The sequence below is a fragment of the Pezoporus flaviventris genome, unplaced genomic scaffold, assembly GCF_033815535.1.
Source record: "Pezoporus flaviventris isolate CSIRO_AGI_PZ_B2104156 unplaced genomic scaffold, CSIRO_AGI_Pfla_v1 ptg000007l, whole genome shotgun sequence".
NCBI classification, from domain to species: Eukaryota; Metazoa; Chordata; class Aves; order Psittaciformes; family Psittacidae; genus Pezoporus; species Pezoporus flaviventris.
In genome coordinates, this window is record NW_026892555.1 from 51253048 (window position 1) to 51275549 (window position 22502).

The 22502-nt window shown below is 38.4% G+C and overlaps 1 protein-coding gene across 1 annotated transcript in view; it reads right to left on the reverse strand.

Annotated features, from left to right (window-relative positions):
* Positions 1 to 346: 346 nt before the first annotated feature.
* Positions 347 to 22502, reverse strand: part of LAMA1 (laminin subunit alpha 1) — a 101424-nt gene continuing 79268 nt past the window's right edge. Inside the window, exons 45-63 of the mRNA XM_061448767.1 lie at positions 19923 to 20066; positions 18993 to 19126; positions 18712 to 18862; positions 18052 to 18176; positions 16959 to 17109; positions 15766 to 15910; positions 14377 to 14518; positions 13104 to 13218; positions 12757 to 12927; positions 11961 to 12112; positions 11263 to 11448; positions 10646 to 10805; positions 9426 to 9538; positions 8171 to 8360; positions 6036 to 6194; positions 4723 to 4876; positions 3997 to 4130; positions 2685 to 2907; positions 347 to 888 (exon numbers count right to left, since the gene is read on the reverse strand). Of these exons, the coding sequence (XP_061304751.1) occupies positions 728 to 888; positions 2685 to 2907; positions 3997 to 4130; positions 4723 to 4876; positions 6036 to 6194; positions 8171 to 8360; positions 9426 to 9538; positions 10646 to 10805; positions 11263 to 11448; positions 11961 to 12112; positions 12757 to 12927; positions 13104 to 13218; positions 14377 to 14518; positions 15766 to 15910; positions 16959 to 17109; positions 18052 to 18176; positions 18712 to 18862; positions 18993 to 19126; positions 19923 to 20066 (2910 nt within the window). The 3' untranslated portion in view covers positions 347 to 727. The remainder of the gene's footprint in view (positions 889 to 2684; positions 2908 to 3996; positions 4131 to 4722; positions 4877 to 6035; positions 6195 to 8170; positions 8361 to 9425; positions 9539 to 10645; positions 10806 to 11262; positions 11449 to 11960; positions 12113 to 12756; positions 12928 to 13103; positions 13219 to 14376; positions 14519 to 15765; positions 15911 to 16958; positions 17110 to 18051; positions 18177 to 18711; positions 18863 to 18992; positions 19127 to 19922; positions 20067 to 22502) is intronic.

Here is a 22502-nt window from a genome sequence, read left to right on the forward strand (position 1 = left end):
CCCAAATAGTTTCTTCACCAACACAACATTTGATACACATCTCTGTGCTGTGGAGTTGCTGCCTGTCCTGCAACTGATTACATGAAAGCATAAACAGGATCATAATCCTTCTAGACAATGTGGCTATAATGGGGGTCGGAAGCACTGAATATTTAAGGCAGAAGTAAAAGGGACTGGAGCTACCACAGAAAGTATAAATAAGAATAGTCTTTTAACTAGACTGTGAATCAGAGACCTTCAAAATTATGCTTTAGTCTCCTGCACCCTCTGCTGGACTACATCCACTTCCACTTTTCACTTCTTAGCCTTCTCTCTCTATCTAACTGAAATGTACGGACAACTGAACTACATGAAATAATGAACAGTTTATTGTATTTTTATTATGCTGTCCAAAATTATTACCTTTTCCTAAAACGGCCAACACACAATAAAATGAAATACTGTCAAGCAATCAACACTGATTAATAAAAAAATCCCAAAAGAAAAATAACCAATTAATGCTATTAACATTGTAGTAGAGGTATTTGCTTTTTTAAACCATTTAGTTAAAATGCAGACATAAAGCTTCTGACTAAAAAAAAAATAAATGACCTGAGTTGGAAAACAACCAGAAAATCAAAGAGTTGTAGACTCTCACCAATTCTTCTCTTCATTACGAAATGAGAATGAAAAATCACAGATCAACAAACCCCCCCCCTCTCTCAGTCCAGACAGGCTTTGATGCAGTTCAGTGCTCAGCCCCAGGGCAGGAATGAGGAAAGGCTCCACGCAGGTCAAAAGCTCTGCTGAAGTCAAACAATTCTGCTTGTTGGCCCTTGGTCAACACAAGGTTCCTCAAACAGCCACGGAATGAGCTCTTGCTTGTGAGGCAGTTTTGCTTCACATCAGCTGAAAAACAAATGTGAAATATGTAGACTGTATTTCCAGTAAAAAGAAACAATACAAAGACTTAGGTTATTATTCAACAGCTTGTCCTCCTTCACCAGCAAGAGATAAAAGCAATGCCTGAGTAGTACCGTGTTCCATTCATGTTTGGGAATCTGGGACATCGTTCCATGGACAGCCACTACTGCCATCAAGCTAAGCCATGAACTGGGAAAACTTGGGCAGAGGTTACAGGAATAATTTGTCCCAAGGGAAAATGGGAGATGAAAGAGGGGAAAAGAGAGGAGAAAGGCATTCTACATAGGCATCTTTCAAGTTAAAATTGAAACTGGCAGAATATGAAGCGAAGCTGAACTGTACGCAGTCATGGACTCCATCAGCAACCCAAAACATGAGGCTGGGAGATAGTCCAAGATAGTCCAACTCTTCTTCCATACAACCTGTCAAACAATTCATTCAGCTTCTGCAGTACTCACTGAACTGAAGAATTTCTCCTTTCCCTACGAGCCCTAATCTTTACAGACAAAGCACTGAAAGAACAATTAGTATTACAATACCTTACTTAAAAAAATAAAAATCACAAGATGCTGATAAGGCCACTTTGGTATTCAAGGAAGACCCAAATATTGATCAAAATCTACCTAAATAGCATTACTTTATTTTTCATAAAGCACCAAAACCCTGTCCAACAGAAGGTTCTGTAGCATTTTAAGCTATTATCCCTAAATCTTTCCAAATATTTAAAAACTGAGTTTGCTCTTCAAACCTCATCACATCTTCCACAAATGGAAATATCTGAAGTGATAAACTGTAACAGCTGTTTCAGAGACAAATGGATATGGGCATTTTATGCTATGTGTAAAAGCGAAGATATTCAAAAGCCATACAAAGCCTATTTACTCTCAGCACTGATGTGTTCATTAAAAAGTATGCCTGCATAAAGGCCAAACTCATGATGTTCAAAACTCAACCCTCTTAATGAATACATTGTCTCAGTTCAAATTATCAACTAATGAGTAGCACAACTTAATTGAAAAGTAATTCAATTATATATGTTTTGTGTTACTATTTTTTTTATTTATCATCCTAGTATGATTGACAGACAGAAGGGAATTTACACAGAACATAGGAAATACATGTTCACCTTCAGCAGCTTGACTTATGCCTGCACAGCCCCTGCCTTGAAACATCAGCAAAAATAAAGCAGAGAAGACCACTATGGAAACCTTACTTAGATGAATGTGAAGAAAAGCCTTGATATTAATTTGACTGCAAAAGAACCATACCTCAACATACACACGCAGGGACATTGTAAAGTCTGAGAGAGAGTGTGAAAGACAAACCATGCAGAGTAAATCCTTCTCAGAAACTAAGGAGCAGGTTTGTGTAGGAAAGTGATACAAGTTCAGCTGATCTTGCCAACACACTCAATAGATAAATGCAGTCCTCCAGAAAGTATACACAAATAATACGCAGTGATGTCAGTGACAACGTGGGAAATGGCAACTGTGATTTATAACTCAATCAAGAACTTCATGAATGAGGGGTGGAGAAGGGAAGGAGAGAAGGAGGAGGAGAGGAGAGAAGGTAAGGAGGGAAAGACAGAAAGAGAGGAGGAGAGAGGAGAGAAAAGAGAAGAGGAGAGAGGAGAGAAAAGAGAAAAGGAGAGGGGGAGAGGGGAAGAGGAAGAAAGGAGGAGAGAGGAGAGAAAGCGGGGAGAGAGTGCTTGCATTAAGAGCCATTTTTACAAGAGCGAGACCAGAAGGGAGGGAAAGGAAGAGAAATATTATTGTACCTACCAGGATAGCCTCCAACGTAAATGGGATTGTTTGTATCTGCAGATGTTGACTGGATGTAGGGATTATCAGTTTGGACTAAATTCCCATCAATTATCAGCGAAATGCGATGTTTGCTTTTGTTTGCTTGAAGCTTGTGCCATTTTCCATCACACAAACTATTTGTGCCTCTTGGTTCATATGTAGCTGTTATTCTGCCAGCTCCATTGTTGACATGGAATAAAACCTGTATAAACAACCAGATGCCAATAAAGATATAAAGTAAGAATGCATGAACTAATTTGCGTAGATAAAAGCACAATCATGCTGGTGCAGAGACTTCCTTCTGAATAGATGTTTGGTAATTATGCAAAGTTAATGTTTACTTTGATGGATAGAGTGTGCCCTTATTGAAGTATCTTTAAAATCAGAGATTTAAATCTATCCATGCAATGTTCCACAGGTTCAGCTTGGATATACTTCCCTTGGGACTTCAATGTTTCTTACAATTAAAAATCAAGCAGTTTTCTTACAGAAGCTGAGAATTCAGATATGAAAGAACATCCACTGTATCTAATTGAAGAGGAATAGACTGAAAGCACTTCTCATTGTCAATACATGTATTGATTTACTTCATGTATATATTTTTCAAAGCAGTAGACATTTCCTCAACTCTGTGGTGAGGATTAATATGTAAATATTAACTGAAAAAGCATGTCCCACAGAAACAGTGACATTTAATATTGTCTCTAGCTAAGAAGTTTTGAATAAAAAATGAGCCATTTCTGAGAAAAGGAAATACTTAGAGCAATAAAATATACATTTTTTATGCAGGAGATGAGTGGAGAACTATGTATTGATTGTTAAATGGTCTATGGCACATAATGGCCAGTAGAAATAGAAAGTGAATTAATTGCTCATGAATATTGAAGAAGGAATTACAAAACAGTGTACTTTGTACATGCAATGTGTTTATCAAGGACAAAGGTAGCTCTATGGCAGAAAAACTATTAAGCTATAAGGAGGGTATATATTTGGTCTAACATCCAAGTTGTGCAGTACAGGAGGTCACAGTGGCTACAAGCCAACATAAATTACACTAATTAAAAAGGAAAAAAGTTCCAGTGACTTCTGCTAATCTCACATTTTACCATATGAAGGTGATGAGAAACACTGAGACGGAAAGTCTGTCCCAGACTACTTCTGTGGGGATTTGGTTCAGACATTTTACCTCTATCACATTTCACTGGTGCCTATTTAGCGCTACCAAACAGTTCTAGCCTCCCAGTTTTAAGCAAGCCTTGTGAAATGAGTGTGCCAGCACATGGCAGCCTACCTTGCCATTTACAATCTCCAGTCCAATGGCATCAACCTTAGCACTGCTGACTCCAAGGAGAATGCCATGTACTGCTGTTGTACGAAACTCCAGTGTGATGTTCACATCAGACCGCACTTTGTAACCTTCTCTAACTGAAAAGAAGTTATGAGCTTTTAATAGAAGACTTGTGACCCACAGTACAAAGTAGAATACATTCATCATCATTAAAAGACCTAAAAAGCTTGCTAATTACTTTGGTGGGATACAGCCTTGCGGAAAGTACATTTTCCAGAGTCTTAATTCATATTTTATACTTGAAAAGGTAAATTTCCAAATAAGCTTACTTTCATTCATGTAGATTTAATAGATTTTATCTCATTTGTAATAAACAGTAAAGAGCACAAACGTAATCATTCATGTTACTTCAAAAGTCCCCAACGTCTTTTGTCTCCATGCCTTTTTAACAGTCCTTATCATGAACATGGATATACTTAGCTGAAGAAAGAGACAACTGATTTCGTTCTGAGTGCTAGAATCATTAGCTCTTTCATTGGTGGAAGATAACCATTTGCAGAAATGACCACTTTTACACATATGGAGTAAAGGGACTCAGAAATACATATGCAGGGCATGCACTCTTTGTGTGAGTCAATTAAATACACATAGTTCCAGAAAGACCTAAAAAGAGTACATTTTCATTAACATTAATTCAGTAAGGTACTGTTTTCATTTAATGACACTTACCAAGAGCAACAAAGCCACTCCCATCAAAGAAAGTACCATCCTGCACTGTTACATAGCACTTATTCACAGCAAAGATAGAGACAGGGCTCTCGTTGTCCAGTTGTTTGCTATTAATAGTCATGTTACCAATGCAGGCAGGAATACTGTGAGTCACCTAAGCATATTGAAATATAAGAGTTAATGTGTAATACAAACTGCTGCAATGCTCTCTTAGTGATTCACCTGATGTTATGGTAAATAAAAAACTCTCTGAACCAAACAGAGCAGGATCTAAAACATTTACGTAATTCAATTTCTACTATTACCTATACTTATATAAATGTACATAATGTCTTAAAATAAATAGTTTAAAAACACTCTCTACAACAGCTAGGGTTGGAAAGGACCTTAGGATCATCTAGTTCCAACCCCCCTGCCATGGGTAGGGATGCCTCACACTAGACCATGTCGCCCAAGGCTCTGTCCAACCTGGCCTTGAACACTGCCAGGGATAGAGCATTTACCACTTCTTCTTTGGGCAACCTGTTCCAGTGCCTCACCACCCTCACAGTGCGAAGGGATACACTCAACAATTAAAGGCGTTCCAAATATGCTTTGTCAAATTAACAAGTAAATAAAAATTTTGTACATTTTACAAATACACATCGCCAGAATTCTATTCAGGAAAAAGACTCACTGGAATTTCTCCCCATTACTATTTCCAGCAATTGCTGATTCAAAGCATTAAAATATTTGTTAGCCCCATTATCCAGTTAAAAAGCATAGGTGAAAAAAGTATGCCCAGGAATTAAGAAACATTGTTATCATCACCAGAATCCTCCCCGAGATAATGGGCTGCACAAGGAGTAAGGTGACAGAAACCTACCCTTTAAAAGCATGTGTAAAAAGTATGTTTTAATCTCAAGACAGCTAAACCCAGCCTTTCAGAGATATTTAAGGCACCTAATTCCTATTTGAATGCAGTAGGACTTAGGTACCAAAATGCCTGAGATTCTGGGTCATATTTTATTTTATATAATGAAATATTGGAGTTTATATTCTTTGTTCATTTTTAACAGAGATATTGAGAGAAAAAAGATCTATGAAGAGCTATTACTAAAACATAAAAGGATACAAGATCTAGCTAGAATCACCAAGTCATAGAAAGCTGGAAAGATTTATCTGGTAAAGGGTCATTACTTTTTGTTGTTTCTCTCCTAAGTACTTCTTTTATGCCCATCAGAGGCAGGACACTGAATTAGATGGGTTTGATGCAGTATACTCATTCTAGTATTGCAAAACATCAGACGCCCCAACACCCCAAACCTTCTTACATTCCCAAGATTCTTCGGCACATAGTCTAAGGGGAGTCCACCCACGTAGAGCTTCCCCTCCACATCCAAAGTGCTACCATCTCCCAGAGCACTGACTGCTACTAATTCCTGTCCATCCACAATGATTGTACCTTTTCTTTTAACATATTCTGTCTTTACCTGGAAAAAAATGAGAGCATGCAGACATAAATCAGTAAGCTGAATCCGTTACCTAGTCATCATTTGCTACAGAAGTAAGCAAGACAATTTTTAATGCTTAGATTTCTTTGACATGCTGTACTAAGGCATCCTCTTGAAATTCTTGGTGAGGCTGAGGCCGTTTCAGAATTCAACTGAGCAGCTGAACTGCTTCCTTGCCTCCCCGAGGGCTGACAACAATTGCATATTGTCCTGCATAAGTTTTTTCAGTGTTTTAACAAACATTATTTAAAGCCACTAGTTTATTTCCTTAGGATATGAGTACATGAGTTTGAAGAGGGAAGTACTGTGCTGGTCTTCCACAATTATGCTGCCCACCAGCGAAGCCATCTCGCCTCTCTGAAGCACAAACTCTTACGCTGTAATTTTACGATGGGCAGTGCTTAATTTGCTATGACCAACAAGCTTTCCGGTTTTGTCCCACCTTCTTTCATGCCCCTATGCCTTCCTTACACTAAAACGATTACTCACATGCAGATGAGGGTCTTTATTTTAAGTCAGCTAGCCATTTATTCTTCACTGGCTACTTTTAGCCCCATTCAGAATCCTGACCAGATTCAACATGAGATTTCATGAATGTTTTCACTGGTAAGGGGGCTGGCTAGGGTTTAAACCACGACCGGGGGTAAAGTAGCACAAGCAGGGTGATAGAAGCAGATGGCAGAGAACAGAAAGAAGAGCTTCTTTCAGCAGCAATGCATACTATCTTAAATTGACTGTGGAACTATTGCAATAATCACCCCCAGCTGTGAAGCTGGGTGACTCAGCCTTAATCTCAAAAAAAAGGTTCAAGCTCATGCTTTTATGTCCTGGGTAGTAAAGGTAGGTCAGCTCTTTTATGGAATCTGTTCATCTCTTAAAAAGCTGATAGTGTGAGTATTACACGAGTATATTTTATTTTAAACATGCAGCTGTAAATCCCGGCGCATACTTTTCTTCAGGAAAGGCAGCAGAGCTTAACTGTGATATCTCTCTCTGACAGAAGTTCACATCTGTTTTCTTTATGTTAGTTTTTGCTGCTTTTTCTTCTGCTGATTATATACAAAATGCAAAAAACCACTATGCTGATTCTTTAGGCACCTAAGAGAGATGGTAGCTTTGTGTCAATCACTTTGTCCCACAGAAGCCAATTCCTAGAGTTAAGGCTTCAGATATGGACAAGGGAAGGCAAGCTTAGCATCCTCACCTGCCTTAAAGAAGAGTAACGTGGTCAGAACTGCTTTTAAAATTCATGCAGACATCAGTTATTTTTCACAAAGCAAGCCAGAGACAGCAGCAGGTGAGCTGCTCTGAGCAGCTGGGCCAACAGAGGCTGATACAGAGTTTTTGTACAGGAGGCCCTGAATGCTATGTGACACCTGAATGTGATACCTGAAAGCTGTAGCCATAATTTCTCCTCAAACTTGTCTTATGCCAAGTACTCCCCACCCAGCCTTCAAATTCCAAATGCCTACCTTTTCCATGTTGCACCAACAAAGGAAAGGAAAAAGTGCTTCCCTGCTAGTACTAGCTGCTATGACATGGTCATGTATTAAGCAGTATGTGGGAGAAAGGAGAAACTCTGCACCCATAAATCTCACCCTCTCACACAGTTGCAGGTCTTTGGTAGCATAGCACACGGAAAGCTCTCTGCATGGAAAAAGAATTTCTAGACCTCTGTGTTGGGTTCTTCTCTGCTGAAGATGACTGTTATTACACAGTTGATTTCTAAATAACCTGAGATACCTTATGATAGTTGGATGCTGAAATGGATGCAAAATCAATGAGAACTTAAAAAGGAAATAATTACATTCAAACACAAGTTATCTGAATGGTTTCATGACTGTGTTAAAACCTGTTTGCTGTTGCAAAACAGAAAGCATAAGGAAAGGCAGAAAGAAACCATCCCAACAACTCCAGGGAAGAGGAAATGGAGTACCAGATTAGTGACTACCTACCGTATGCCATTTTCCATCACTGATAACAGCAGGGTGAAACGCTACTGCTTTTCCTTTGCCTAGATCAAACGAGAAATAGAGCTGTCCCCCATGAAGCTGTAGGGCTGCATAATCAGCTTGGTTCTGGTGAGCCATGTAGTAAATCAGGCCACTGGAGGCAAAGCCTCTGAGATTCAGCTGGACAGAAAGTCTAAACAATAAAAATTAAATGTTACTGAAAGTATTTCTTCTGCACTGATACAAAGCTTTTCTCCAGGCAGAGAACAACCTTCTTAGGAAACAAAATTTATCATTACAAAGGCCAGAAAAGTAGAATTTGCATTGATTCTAAGCAAGTATGACCCATAATGTATTTCATAATAGAAATCAGTGCTGTACCTTTCAGAGACAGAAAAAGTGCTTGCCAGAGTAAGCTGGGCTTTAAGAGGGACAGGCTCAACTGTTTATGACTGCAGGCTTGCATATTGCCCCAAGAAAGGAACCAATTCCAGGATAATGGGATGGCATCCATTACTATTACCCAGGCTTGCTGGGATATAATGGGCAGACTGAGAACAGGAGGCAGCTTAAAAGGTAGAGGAGTTGATTAAGCCATTTATTATGGAGACACTAGGTTCAGACTACATAGCATCAATTCTCTGCAATGTCCTTATGTTCAGTAATTAGAACATAAGAGCTAGAAGGGAAAAAAACCTCTTTTCTCAGTGCCTGCAGAGGCTTTCTGAGTTGAAAAAAGCATATGCAGGCTGTGTTTTGGGGACCTTGTTGGAAGTCTCTCAAACAAGTATGAGTGGCAGAGGGGCTATTGCCTATTAAGTCTCAACAGAATTAGTCTCAGCAGTCATCTCCTTCAATGACCTGGGGAGTGAAGCAGACATGGAAGGTGCAATTGCAGAAAACCTGGTGAGCAGAGGGTGAGCTGTTATCTGCATCAGTCACAAGAGCAGGGACCAGCTGAGCATTGTATGTGGAAAAATACTTACAGAAGGTGGTACAGCGGGGCTTTTAAGTCTGAGGGGGGAAAAAATGCAAAACTTTGACCATGAGTTAAACTCATGACCAAATCTGGGAAAGACATTAATTACACTGCAGTTGTTGTGATGCCTTCTACAATGAGGAATCCAAAGAAACTTCAAGCGAGGGCCATATTTAAAGCTGGTAATGCAGTGATCATTCATGAAAATCATCACTGCACTTCTTGTAACTCAATGTAAAGTAGTACACTGTGCGCATGGATGTTTCAGGATATACTCACTTCTTCCTGACAATAGACTGATTGAAGAGTAGTGTCATATGGCTGCCTTTGGCAAGTCCAAACTGATGGGCACCTTGAACATGATTAGGTAACTCATCTTTTGCACAAACAACCTGCTAATGAAAGGATTTTATTAAGAATGATAGTATCAGGTGCTGACCAGCAAGTGCTGAATGGCAGAGCTTTGTAAGGAACAAAACTGAGCCACATGATAACTACAAAGTATATAGCAACATCAATTAGCTAAACTCCAATCATTCTGAGCTGTCTTTAGGCTCAAAAAGAACTAGTCCTAATGATTAAGCTATGCCTCATGGACAGCACTTGTCTTTTTTTGAGAAATATTTGCAGTTTGAGAAGTATTCATTCACCATTTGTCTCAACTGATAGCCCTTTTGATCACAAATGACGGAAGACAGAGTACAATTTCAGAGTGAAAATCTCATGGACTCAGTAGAAATATTTTTCCATTTAGTGAAGATGCACATTTTTGTTATGATTTGGAAGATGGAGAGCTGAGTAACAGGGTATGAGCCAAAGCTATACTTTAGCTGTAAGAAGGACAACTTAGTTCTTTTTATAGCCACAGTTGTATGAAATGTATAAAATCCTGCTTTCTGTTGCCACAGAAAAAATTATTTCAGGATGCTTTGGAAACACTTCATTATAAAGATGTGCAGCTGCAGAAGGAGAGAAGTAATGCTTCCATCTCTCCTGGGAACAGGGTCTGTGGGAGAGGAAACAGGTCCCATGCAAGCTGTATTCAGACACTGTGTGTCTCTGGAATGGTTTCTACCTCCTCTTTTGACACAAAGCATGTGTGACCAGGAAAACGTGAATGCTGAACTGCACAACTAATACAAAACTCAGGACAGAGCCACTTTGGTAGGAACACATGAGATGTAATAATTGCTTCCAAGTCTTTCTGCTGGAGAACTATCACTCCTCTTTTCCTTTTCTTTTTTAGTGTTGCTGCCTGAACAATGACAAACCTAACTACATTTCCCTTCCAAAAGGTCATCAGTCTGTTGCAAAGGTTTCTATCACAGTGTTTCTATGAGAAATAATCATTTCAAATTCACATTCCTTGAACCATGCCATACCACAGAAGAAATAAATATACACTGTCCATACTTTGAAAATTCTCCGCAAAGCTAAAACACATCTTGTTGTTGAATACTTTCCTAGAAGAAGTAATAAAGCTTTGCTGTAATACATACTTTTTTTGTGTCTGTAAGAGGCCTCAGGGGAACTGGCAAAGCTCGAAGTTCAGGCTGAATCTCCATGTCTTCTGGTATGGCTGGTTTAGGCTTCTCTGACAAAAAGCAGCTGTCCATATCCACATGTTCATACTTCATGGAAGTGGTGAAATACAAAAGCCTGTATTTTAAAAAACCCTACATTTTAAGAGGTGAAATTCAAACTCCCTACATTTCCCAAGTACAGGGAGAGTATTTCACAGGGTCTTTAACTAGTCGTGGGAGAAAGGGAAAGAACTGCCATACTGGAACAAAAAGATTGAGAATTGGCAAATAATCCATCTACAGAACAATATTAATAGACAGCTTCCTTGGAAAACTATTCTGTCTGTAAATGCAGATGAAACTATCATGGAGACATTTACATTTTGTGCTGTGTCTATACGCATTAAAGACATTTTTAATGCTATTTGGATATGTATGTAGCTGGTAATACCCATTTTCTGCCTGTTACAATACCCAATGCTTGTCTTAGGTTACAAATCAGGCAAATGGATGTCATGCAAGAAATTAAAAACTACAATGAATAATTACTATACGATGCTTTGAAAATCAGGGCAGTTACCCCTCTGACTTACTCCTTGTTAAAAATGATATTGCTGATACAGCCATAAAAGGAGCCAGCCATTTTTAGCCCTAAGATGCCCTCTCCTGCTGGAATGCCACCAGCATAGAAGTTGGAAATATTAATGGGTGTCATTTCTGCTGATCCACCAAGCCTCAGTTCTGCAGGGTTACTTTCATCCACCTGTACGGTTATGATCCTGAAAAAGATAAAGCAGGAAAAAACATTGAACAAGGGCTCTAGACATGTGTTTTCAAATGAAAAAGCATTCCTTTCAGCACAAAAAATGTCCTGCTCTAAGAAAGAGATTCCATTACTTTGATAATACTTTTAATGTCTTCAAACTAAAAGACCTTCCTCTTTACACGGTTTTTAACCCTTAGAGTTTTTCAAATTTCTTTCTAAATTATTCTGATAGGTGTCTCTCAAAATTATTTTGATAGTTATATTTTTTCTGATACTATTTAGTGTATGTTACACAAGTGGCCCAAGCTGTCTAGAAATTCTGAGAGCTTTTAACTACAACTTCATCAGTGGCTGTATGCTGTATACAATTACCATGTAAATCAGAACACCTGCATTAACAGCATAAAAACACAGCCCCGATTATTCCACATAACGAGTTAGCAAAGGCAGTTCCTCAGACAGCACAGTGAACTGACAACAGCATATAACAATTAAACAGCTAGTACTCTTGGCAGTCACATATACCTCTTATTCCGGATTAGGATGACAGAGTGTTCTTGTCCATCACTGTATGTTCCATGAGCAGACTGAAGAACTACTTTCCTAGTACTTGCTCTATCACCAGCATTAACATGCACTACAAGATGACCATCCATCAGCATGATGGAAAAGAAGGGCTGTAGATTTAATCAGAAGATTAGTTTTTAACTATAGTTCAATTTCCTGTCACTCATTCAGTGTATAAATGGAACATACTTTGGAAAAGAATTACCTCCAACTTTGTTGTAAACAAACTTTTTACTGAAACTCAAAGACTAGAAGGCATTGTACTGGTACCTCTTAGACTGCAAAGCCTTCTAACTGAAAACCTGAGAGCTGGGAGTTTCTTTGGTCCACCACCCTACTCATCCTCTTAGAGGAAGAGAGTAAGAAAGGGGCAGGTATTCCTGCTAAGATGCTGTCCTTGCATTCCAGGAGCTCCAGAACAGCCCACAAGATATGAGATAGCTGTTTATCTCAAATCCTTCATTAACTACTTCTGACTAACAGAAGCAGAAAGTAACTTCTCTGTATTTCATGTGCAGTTTTCCTCCTTGCTGCAAAAGCATTCTAGGACCTAGTAACCATACCAGGTCTCAACTTGATCCTTCACCTCTCCTCTGCTACAATGAACATCCTCTGTTCCCTAACCTTGACTCTGTATTTGGACCTTCCTAAGCCAAATATTTTTTTCTTTCTTATTCTTTGCAAGTTACAGCCATAAAAACCTGATGATATTGTGTAAAAATGGCAAAAAAAAAAAAAATCTTTCAGTACTTGCCAAATGTGCTTGCCTACGTCGTCGCTTTTCCAGTCCCCTGCTGAGTCCAGCAAGTATGACGCCACTGCTGTTCTTTGTAGCAAAAGTTGCCATCAGTTCTGATTCTGGGCTTAAGGACTTAGGCACCAACTCAATATATCCATTGTTCAAGATGTTCACAGTACGAATAGGCTATTTTATGAGGAAGAGAAATAATTACTGACTTTGTCCTCTGACTTTGTAAGAAGAACAAAAAAATTCAAGCAGAGATCAGATTATCTTAAAATCCCTAGATTCATCACTATAAGCATCACTATTCATTGTTCAGTAACAATAAAGATCAAATCACAGAACATAAAGTCTCGTACCTCCAATACACAGCCTTTCCTCACTCCATATGAATTTCTAAGCAAGTCAAAGGTTGAACGGGATATTTCCAGATTCTTGATGCATCCTACATACCTTCTACTATTAAGACCTTTCCTGAAACACAGAACATAATGTTTTTTCCAAGGAGTAGTATTTGGAATCTCCTGGGAGAAAAGATTAAGGTCTCTTCAATAAGAAAAAGACAGACCTATTTGGAAGAATGTAGTCAACCCAGTTTAGTTTAGGTGGAAACAGAGGTAAGTTGGGGTTTACTATTAGCAGATATTAATTCTGATCTTAAAAAGAGTCGGCTAACACTGTCCCCAAATGGAAATATATAGAAGTGTGTAGTGCTGTGTTGCCAGGCCATTTTCCGTAACTTTAAGATGAATATTCAGCTGAAATGTAATGTCTGTTGTGTGAGAGGGTAACTGTAGCTCTCTGCTACCTAGTAATTCTTTTGCATTTCTTAAATCTGGAGGATGGCTAATTTGGGTCAAGGTTTAATTCAGAGAAATCTAAAGCTATCCTACCATAGTCCCTTTATGGCTGGTATGCCACCTAGGATTAACAAGTCTGCACCTCTGCAATAACTGCACAGAGACTAATTTTGTCCTGGAATTTACCTTATTGTCAAAAGCATGCAGACAGCTTAATTAGATTTCTTTTGCCATGTTTTTCCTTGCAAAGTGAATCCAGTAGAAGAAATGTGATTTTACAAGTTCAGCAGGGATGTGCAATGGAAGAAAGTATAAACAAAAGACATGCTAATAAAATATATACTTGTAATGTATTTTTCTTATCTGTTCACAATTATTTCTCCTCTTTTCCAAGTTTCAAAACTGAATTACAACACTCCTTTCTGAAGTAGAATTTTTACCCCAAACTGCAGTTTTGCCCATAAATGCCATCTGGAAAACACAAGGCTTACACAGGTAGACATCAAAGGAGCATCGTTCCAGGCAGCAGAGCAGAATGCTTGCTGCAGTCTGACACAAAAAGTAGTGGCTGCTGTTGTGGAAATCACCCACGGGGGGGAAAACCAGAAGCTTGTTTCTGTTCTGAACTATATTGTCAGACCTACCAGCAAAAAACACTGTATTAAAGTTTGAAGGCAAAGGACAGATAATGTGGTGGTATACATGGACATTAGCAAAACTTCAGACGTCACTGATTTTCACTAATTTCCATGGGGATAGAAGAGTTTATTGAAGTCTTTTCCTCTACTGACAGGAGTCTTAGCAAAGGGGGGAAAGCAAGAGAACATTTTACCTCACAATCCTTGATCTTGGCAGCCCACCAATGAAGATTGGGTCCTTATCAGAGCGGTTCAGGTCTGAGGCAACCCCAGGAGATTCTCCTTGCTTGGTTTCTTTATAATTAAGGTTATATGCATCCATGACTGCCAAAATTCCTGCAAATAAAAGAGAGCAAAGATCTGGAGAAGGACACAAACACACATTTTTTTCACTTTGGCAATCCTGTCTCTAATAAGGGAAAATGTATTCATTGACTAAAACATGTACAGACAATCTTCTTATTTTTAGAATGAACAGTTTATTGTACTTCCAGCTATTCTGTTAATCTCATTCATTTTCTCTGCCAAATTGAAATCTGGGAAAGTCTACAGAAAAAAAATATACACAAGAATAATGTTATAGATACTAACATGTCCTGGGTTCAGCTGTAACAGTTAATTTTCTCCTTCCTAGTAGCTAGTGCAGTGCTGTGTTTCAGCTTTAGTCTGAGAACAATGCTGATAACACAACGATGTTTTAGTTGTTGCTAAGTAATGCTTACTCCAATCAAGGACTTTTCAGTCTCATGCTCTACCAGTGAGGAGGGGCATGGGAAGCTGGGAGGAAGCAGGGACAGGACACCTGACCCAGACTAGCCAAAGGGGTATTCCAGACCACAGCACGTCTGCCCAGTGTATAAACTGGGGGGAGTTACCTGGAAGGCCCAGATCGCTGCTGGGGTCGGGATGGGTATCAGTCAGCAGGTGGTGAGCAGTTGTATTGTGCATCACTTGTGTTTATTGGTTTGGCTTTTTTATCTTTCCTTTTTAGTTTTCTATTCTCTCCCCTTGTTATTACCATTATCATTATTATTATTAGTAGTAGTAGTAGCAGTTTTATATTATACTTTAGTTATTGGACTGTTCTCATCTCAACCCATGGGGTTTACATTCTTTTGATTCTTTTCCTCATCCTGCACAGAGGGGGAGAAGGGAAAGGGGGCAGTGAGTGAGTGGCTGCATGGTTCTGAGTTATCGTCTGGACTTAAACCACGGCACATGTATTATTTGTACTGCATGCATTACTTCCCAAACATGGGTCCCAAAATACTGCTGTACTAGGTACTATTAAAGCACAGAATAAAAAATTATGATCCTTCATATACAGACTTGGACAAAGTTCTTTCAATAAGAATATTGATATATTTTTGTCTGGCAGCTTCTGCGTTACATGCTCTTTATGAAATGTGCCAAACCAAGCACAAGATTTGCACAGCTGTCCTTCATAAAGCAAAGTAACATAAGTGTGATTGCTAAAGAAACTGCATTGGAAGTGAACAAATTTGGTTGCAGTGATGCTCCCTGCAGATATCTTAGATATTTGTAAATGTGCAGACACGTGTTTCTTTTAGAATGCAGCCTACCTTGTTTCTTGTTCCGACTGAATGAAATTTTGTACCACGTTCCATTGTTGTAACGATTTTCCGTTGTCAGAGCAAGAGGTCCTGAACCTAGATCAACAGTTAGTCTCACTTTGCCATCAACAAGCTCAAGGGACAAGAAATCTCTCTGTGAGGGAAACAAACAAACCAATGACAAAAACCAAACAGATTAAATTCCTGGAAATAAAATCTTCCAAAAGGATGCATTCTTGGCAGGTTTGGGCCACTGTGTGAAAAACGTTTGGGAACTTCGGTGCCTAGACTATTTGTTAGGCCCAAGATACTTATCTTCACTATGTTTAGGGAAATTATTTTATGTATACCTCCCAAGGATGTCTTTTTGTTTTGTTGTATTTGTACTTATATGCATCAAGAGGCTTGATTATTCAGCAGAGCAAGGTTTAAATGTAAAAGGTCATATCTGCCTTTTTTTTGGATGAAGTTGACAGTAATTTCATTTGACTGTTAGCATAGCGATCAATCACTACAATGTTCACTCAGCAAGAAGCAAGTAGAAAGACTTTCTGAATTGTATTAAAAGTGCCCCCTCTGCATTGTAAAACTTAAGTCAGACATCACAGGCAGTGAGTACATAACAAAGCAAATGAATAATGAATGGACTGAAACAATCTGTATCTAAACAAAGATTTGTCCTCCTTCAGGAAAAGAAAACCACCAGCTAAACTGCATAACATGATGGTGAAGGTGTTGAGATGGGTCTAGGTTATCCTATTGTTGCTGGGAGTTTTATTTCATTTATTTCAGTTTACTGAATTCCCACCCTATGGATTTAATCCAATATGCCTACTCAACATTATGTTGTCCTTCTACAAGCTCAATTCCAAAAGATTTTACATACTGAAAAGGTTCCTTCAAGTAAACAAAACTAGTTTGTTTTCCCTACTGTTTCTTTTAGTTAAATAATCATTAATTTTAGTCTAGGATTAAAACAAATCACAGATAATTCTTTTTATTGCTTAATTTTGTCTAGAGAGCCATCTCTAGGGTTCCTGTCTTTACTTTTATGTCTTATGATGTCAATCACATGTAATAACCTATAGAAAGATAATAACTTGGTTTAATACACATAAATTGAAAAATAACAAAGACAGCAAGAAACCATCAAGTTATCTAAACAGGCTTTGACAGCTTAAGAATCCGATCCATTTTCTTACAGTGCCATTTGAAGCAAGATATAGAAGAAGCCCACTAGGTGAAAAGGTACTGAAAAATATTATTATCTGAGTCACTGTTGAGCGGAGTGCCTTCTCCACAACTGAGTATCCACTGCCATCAAAATGGAATGAAGTGTCCTCATCCTGTGGGCTATGAAAGTAAAAAACACAATTAAAAATGTTAGCTGAAGATTTCTGTTTTTCCAGTCATTTTTATATAAAACATACGAAAAGTTAGATCAGTTGGTGCAGCCCCCAGGCAGTATGACTAGAAACTGTAGAAAAAGACTAAAATCTTGATGTTATGAATAACTAAAGGATTCCAGCCAAAGGCTGTTTTCATTATAGAGTCTCACAATACACAATTTAACCATAAGGAAGGATGCATACAAGATAAAAAATATTTTTCCCTGATATATGAAAAAAAAAAAACACATTTCTTAAGGGTAAACATAATTGTTACAACATACACCCTCTTAATTAATACATGTCATCCATTTATTTGTGTAACTCCACTTACAATAATGTCCTATTAGCCCCTTTTCCTGCAACATAGTACTTGGAAAAAAATTCTCATACAATCAAGCAGCACCCTCTGCTGTTTCTAAATGAAACATTCTGCAAAAGAGAATATGGTCAAGTCTATTTCTTTTCAATTCCTTAAACAAAAAGAAATAGTGCAGTCTGCAATTAGTTACAAGAAGGGTAGTAAGCTCAGTGGCTACAGTTTTGCTATGGATTGTTTTAATAAGAATGCTTTACACTGTATTTTTATCCTAGGAGAGAATAAATCTATCTTGCTGGAAATTACTGGAAAGCAAACATTCTGAAATAGTCTGGTTCACAAGCAGTCCCTACTCTCAATGCACAAAATAGACCACAGGAGTAGAATTCTTCTGAGAAAGTAATTAGTAAGTGATAAAATCCTATACAATGAAATTATTTGACACCACTGGCACATTCAGTGCTAGTTAATCATCAGTAAAAAACTGCAATTTGGCCAAGCTCATTATTTTTACCTAACACAGAAATACATATTACAAATGTAAATTACTCAGTCTGTTACAAAAAAAAAAGGAGTGAGACAAAATACCTTCCAAAACAGCCATTGCACTTGCCCTCTTTTTCCATGTAGTTCCAAAGACCAATAGATCTGCCATTCAAAGATGCCTCTCCCATGCACCCTTTAAAATGAGTCACCTTAACTGCAGGCGATTTCTAAAAGACAAGAAATACATCATTAATACAGTTAATGTTAAGTACTTTGAAAATTACCCAGCCAAATTTTTGCTTGGTTGTTTTCCTTGACCTCTAATTTTGTTAGATACAAATCATAATCAAGGAACAATAAGTTTTAGCATAACTATTAACAATTATGGCTTACATCATAAAAAATCAATTTTGCAGCAAGTAAAAAAATAAAATAACTATGTCCTTGACTGACTTCCACGTCTTATGGCATGAATAACAATGGCAAACTGAAAGAAGCCACGGAAAAAGGAAATTAGAAACTAATTCATTGTGTAATGTCCATGCATCATGCATGCACACACAACCTGTCTTGGTTAACACTCTGTGCAGCAAGTTTCCAGGCAAAATTAACTTCAGAATACTAGAACATCCTTATAGAATCTTTGCTTTATGTTCAGAGTACCTGGCATGAAGTAACCTACTCATGCGACTATTTCTAAGTCAAAAGTATATCTCAAACATGTTAAAATCATTTTACAGAATGCTGACATTAAAATTTAACCTTGATTTGCCCTCCAAGTCCTCCAATAAACATTAGGGTTGATTTGTTAACATCCAGTATGCTGGCTGTCCCCGGAGAGGTTGCAGATTTAGATGAAGGCTTCTGATTGGAGTTCATTTCCTCTATGCTAAGTGTACCTGTTTTTCCAAACCTGCCAAGTAAAAATACTAATGAATACACATGCTATTGGCTTCATTTTTTAAGGACAAGAAAAACCTTGTCACTGAAAAATTCAGAAGATGGTTTGTGTTCAACATTTATGCCATTCTCATTTTAGTTACCTGGTTGCATGTATCCTGTGCCATTTGTTGTTGTCAATTTGAAAATCAGGGTATTCTACTCTTGTTGATCCAGAGCCCAAATCCCAAAGAAGAGCTACTTTACCACGTCGCATCTCCACTGCAAGGAAGTCTGCCTGAAAAACAGCAGGCCTTATTCTAATATATAGCATCAAATGTGTATTTTAACACGTAATATTGAAAAAGTCTTTCCAGGTTCATACATTTAAATCCCATATTACAGGAGCTGACTTTTAACAAAATCAGGCCCAGTAAGTTTTAACTCATTCTAACTTTTCAAAAAAACCCTCAGCTTACATACAAGGTGAATGTTTTCTTTCTAATTATATACAAACATGAGATGTACACACATACACATAGACATATAAAAATGTGCCCTTTTAAGTGCATGTGAAGTGACCTACCGGTCTGTAAAACAGTACAGTCACATGATAGCATGCCACAAGGAGCTATCTGCTGTGCATTTAATAGGATTACAGAGGGAATGGAGGAAGTCAATGTGACAGTGAGCTAACATCTCCCTTTGAAGTTGGTGGATGCACCTTGATCTTGAGGGCCAAATTCAAGTACTTTCTGATACCAAGCAAATTGCTTCATACACTCCAACACACTAAATGAAAGGATCATATATTGTGTTACAGTCCATGAGGTTAATGCACAGCACGGAAATAGGAAGCGGGAGTTTCACAGCATGGCTGAGAGGCAATGCTAAGGAAGCAGTGCTTTTATTCTCTGTCTTTGAGGATCTCTGGAATCATTTAAGGCACAAAAATGTTTCAACCCCTAGTGAACACATTTGTCTTCAAAGGGCCTCACTTTGATACTTAGTTTGAAGTCAAGTAGGAAAAGATATATGGTGATGTAAAATACTTGACTACCATCACCTCCAGTAAATGTATGCCAGAAACTTACCTTTCCATTGCTACCCAGGTAGAAAAGGAGGTTATCCGGTTCAGCAGTTTTCACATTGAGTGTTAAGGTATTGTAATTCGTAGATGAAATCTGGGGTTGGTAGGCACGAATGCAATCTCTGTCTGCTGATACTGCAACTTTAATCTGGGAGGGGGCAGAGGGAAATGGAATCTAATCAAGTCTCAGTGTACACAGCCCATATATTCTGGAATACGTACTTAGCTTCTACCAACAAATGCAAGCCTTTTGCTGAGATACTTTCATGCAATATAAGTATTGCTACCTGATCTTAGCAATCTCCTTGGTACCACTTGACAAAGTGATTCACAAATAGAAAAGAAAGAAATCTGTCATAATTCACTCATTCAATTAGAATATTAAAAGACAGTAAATTAAACTATTCAAATACCTCAGAATATAACAATAAAACTTGGGTCAGAAGCCCATGTATCAGAAAAGGCCACTGTAATAGTATCAGAAAATAAAGATACTGAAATTCAAAATCTGAAAGGAAAAAAATTACAAAACCAACCCGACAATTTCTACTCTATGTTGAGAGTAAAAAACAAAAATATAAAAGGCAGACAGTCTGCAATAATTCTGGTTATTTCAAAGTTTTACAACACAGCTTACATGATTATTCACAAAACACATTTGTGAATATATTACAAGTTAAACTTTTAAAATATTAAGTAGACATATTCAGATTCCTGTTATGATGCCACTAACTCAGAACAATCCCAGGCACAGCTACAGGTTGGGCAGAGAAGAGATTCAGAGCAGCCCTGTGGAGAAGGACTTGGGGGTGTTGGTTGATGAGAAAATGAACATGAGCTGGCTTCAGTGTGCACTCACAGCCCAGAAAGCCAACCGTATCCTGGGCTGCATTAAAAGGAGCGTGACCAGCAGGTCCAAGGAGGTGATCCTGCCCCTCTCCTCTGCTCTCGTGAGACCTCACCTGGAGTATTGTGTGCAGTTCTGGTGTCCTCAACATAAAAAGGACATGGAACTGTTGGAACAAGTCCAGAGGAGGGCCACGACAATGATCAGGGGACTGGAGCACCTCCCATACAAAGACAGACTGAGAAAGTTGGGGCTGTTCAGCCTGGAGAAGAGAAGGCTGTGTGGAGGCATCACAGCAGCCTTCCAATATCCGAAGGGAGCCTACAAGGATGCTGGGGAGGGACTCTTCATCAGGGGCTGTAGTGATAGGACAAGGGGTAATGGGTTTAAAACAGCGGAGGTCCAGGTTAGATATAAGGAAGATATTCTTCACTGTGAGGGTGGTGAGGAACTGGAACAGGTTGCTCAAAGAAGTGGGAAATGCTCCATCCCTGTCGGTGTTCAAGGCCAGGTTGGATGGAGCCTTGGGTGAGATGGTTTAGTGGTAGGTGCCCCTGCCCATTACAGGGGGGTTGGAACTACATGATCTTAAGGTCCTTTCCAACCCTAAGCATTCTATGATTCTGTAACTCCTTTAAACACTGTCCAGCCTACTGACAGGACATCAGCTCAAGCTAAATGCATCAAACTGCATGGAACTTGGTAGTGTAATGGTCCATTTTAACAACTGAAAAACCTTAACTACATCAGCATCCTTGAATATGCCTCTAACAACTAAATATATAAAGCACAGGTGTGTGTATGATCACAGACACAGATATATAAAGTTTCTGTCCTCTAGTAGAAGTTTACAAAACAACAGAACAAACACTCAAAAATGGAATTGGGGATTTTGCCAATACTTCTTTCTACCCTGCTAGGAATCTCTGTCATTTGACACTTCAAAAAATGCTACTCGTGGCTTCATTAAGCTTCAGTAGACTGTGACAGAGAAGCAATAACCATATAATTAAGGAGATTTGCAGAAAGAACTGAAAACCTTTTATTTTTTTTTAAAACAAACCCTCCCTAAATCTTACAATAATATTCCCATACTAAAGCCAAAGGCATACAAAAAATTATTGAGCGCAAACTCATTTTCATATTCCCCTCACAGTTTAATAAGGTCCATAATACAGCTGATTCACTTTTGTTGTCATTAAGGAGGAGAGCAGAGATTTAAAACCAAGTATATTGTTTCTCTTAAAGTATTCTGGATGCATGGCAGCTTCTTGCATAGAACATATGTACATGGCAGGGTGTAGATGGCAAATTTGATGGAATCAACACTATTGTTAAAAAATTTGTAGTGATACTGATATGTGGAACACCCCATATCAGTCTCTAAAATAAGCTCAGAAATTAACATCTTGTCCCAAAAATAATGGCAGCACAATCCCCTCTTTTCTTTCTCACCAGAATATTTCTTCTGATTGCTTTCTGACATATTGTGTTCCATTATTTTTATAGGGAAAACAAGGGAATAGTAATTAAATTACTGTCTTGTTGTTCAGACAAACTCACGAATGCAATAAGAAACTTGACACGAAAAGTATAAAATGTTCTAACAGCCCTGCCAGTATAATTTTAGTATCAGTCAGCACTCTTGGACTTCATTGTGACCCCAGAACAACCAGGTACTTTGACAGTAAATTTTAGGATCTTTATGTCACAAAACTTCCCTGCTAAAAGTGAAAG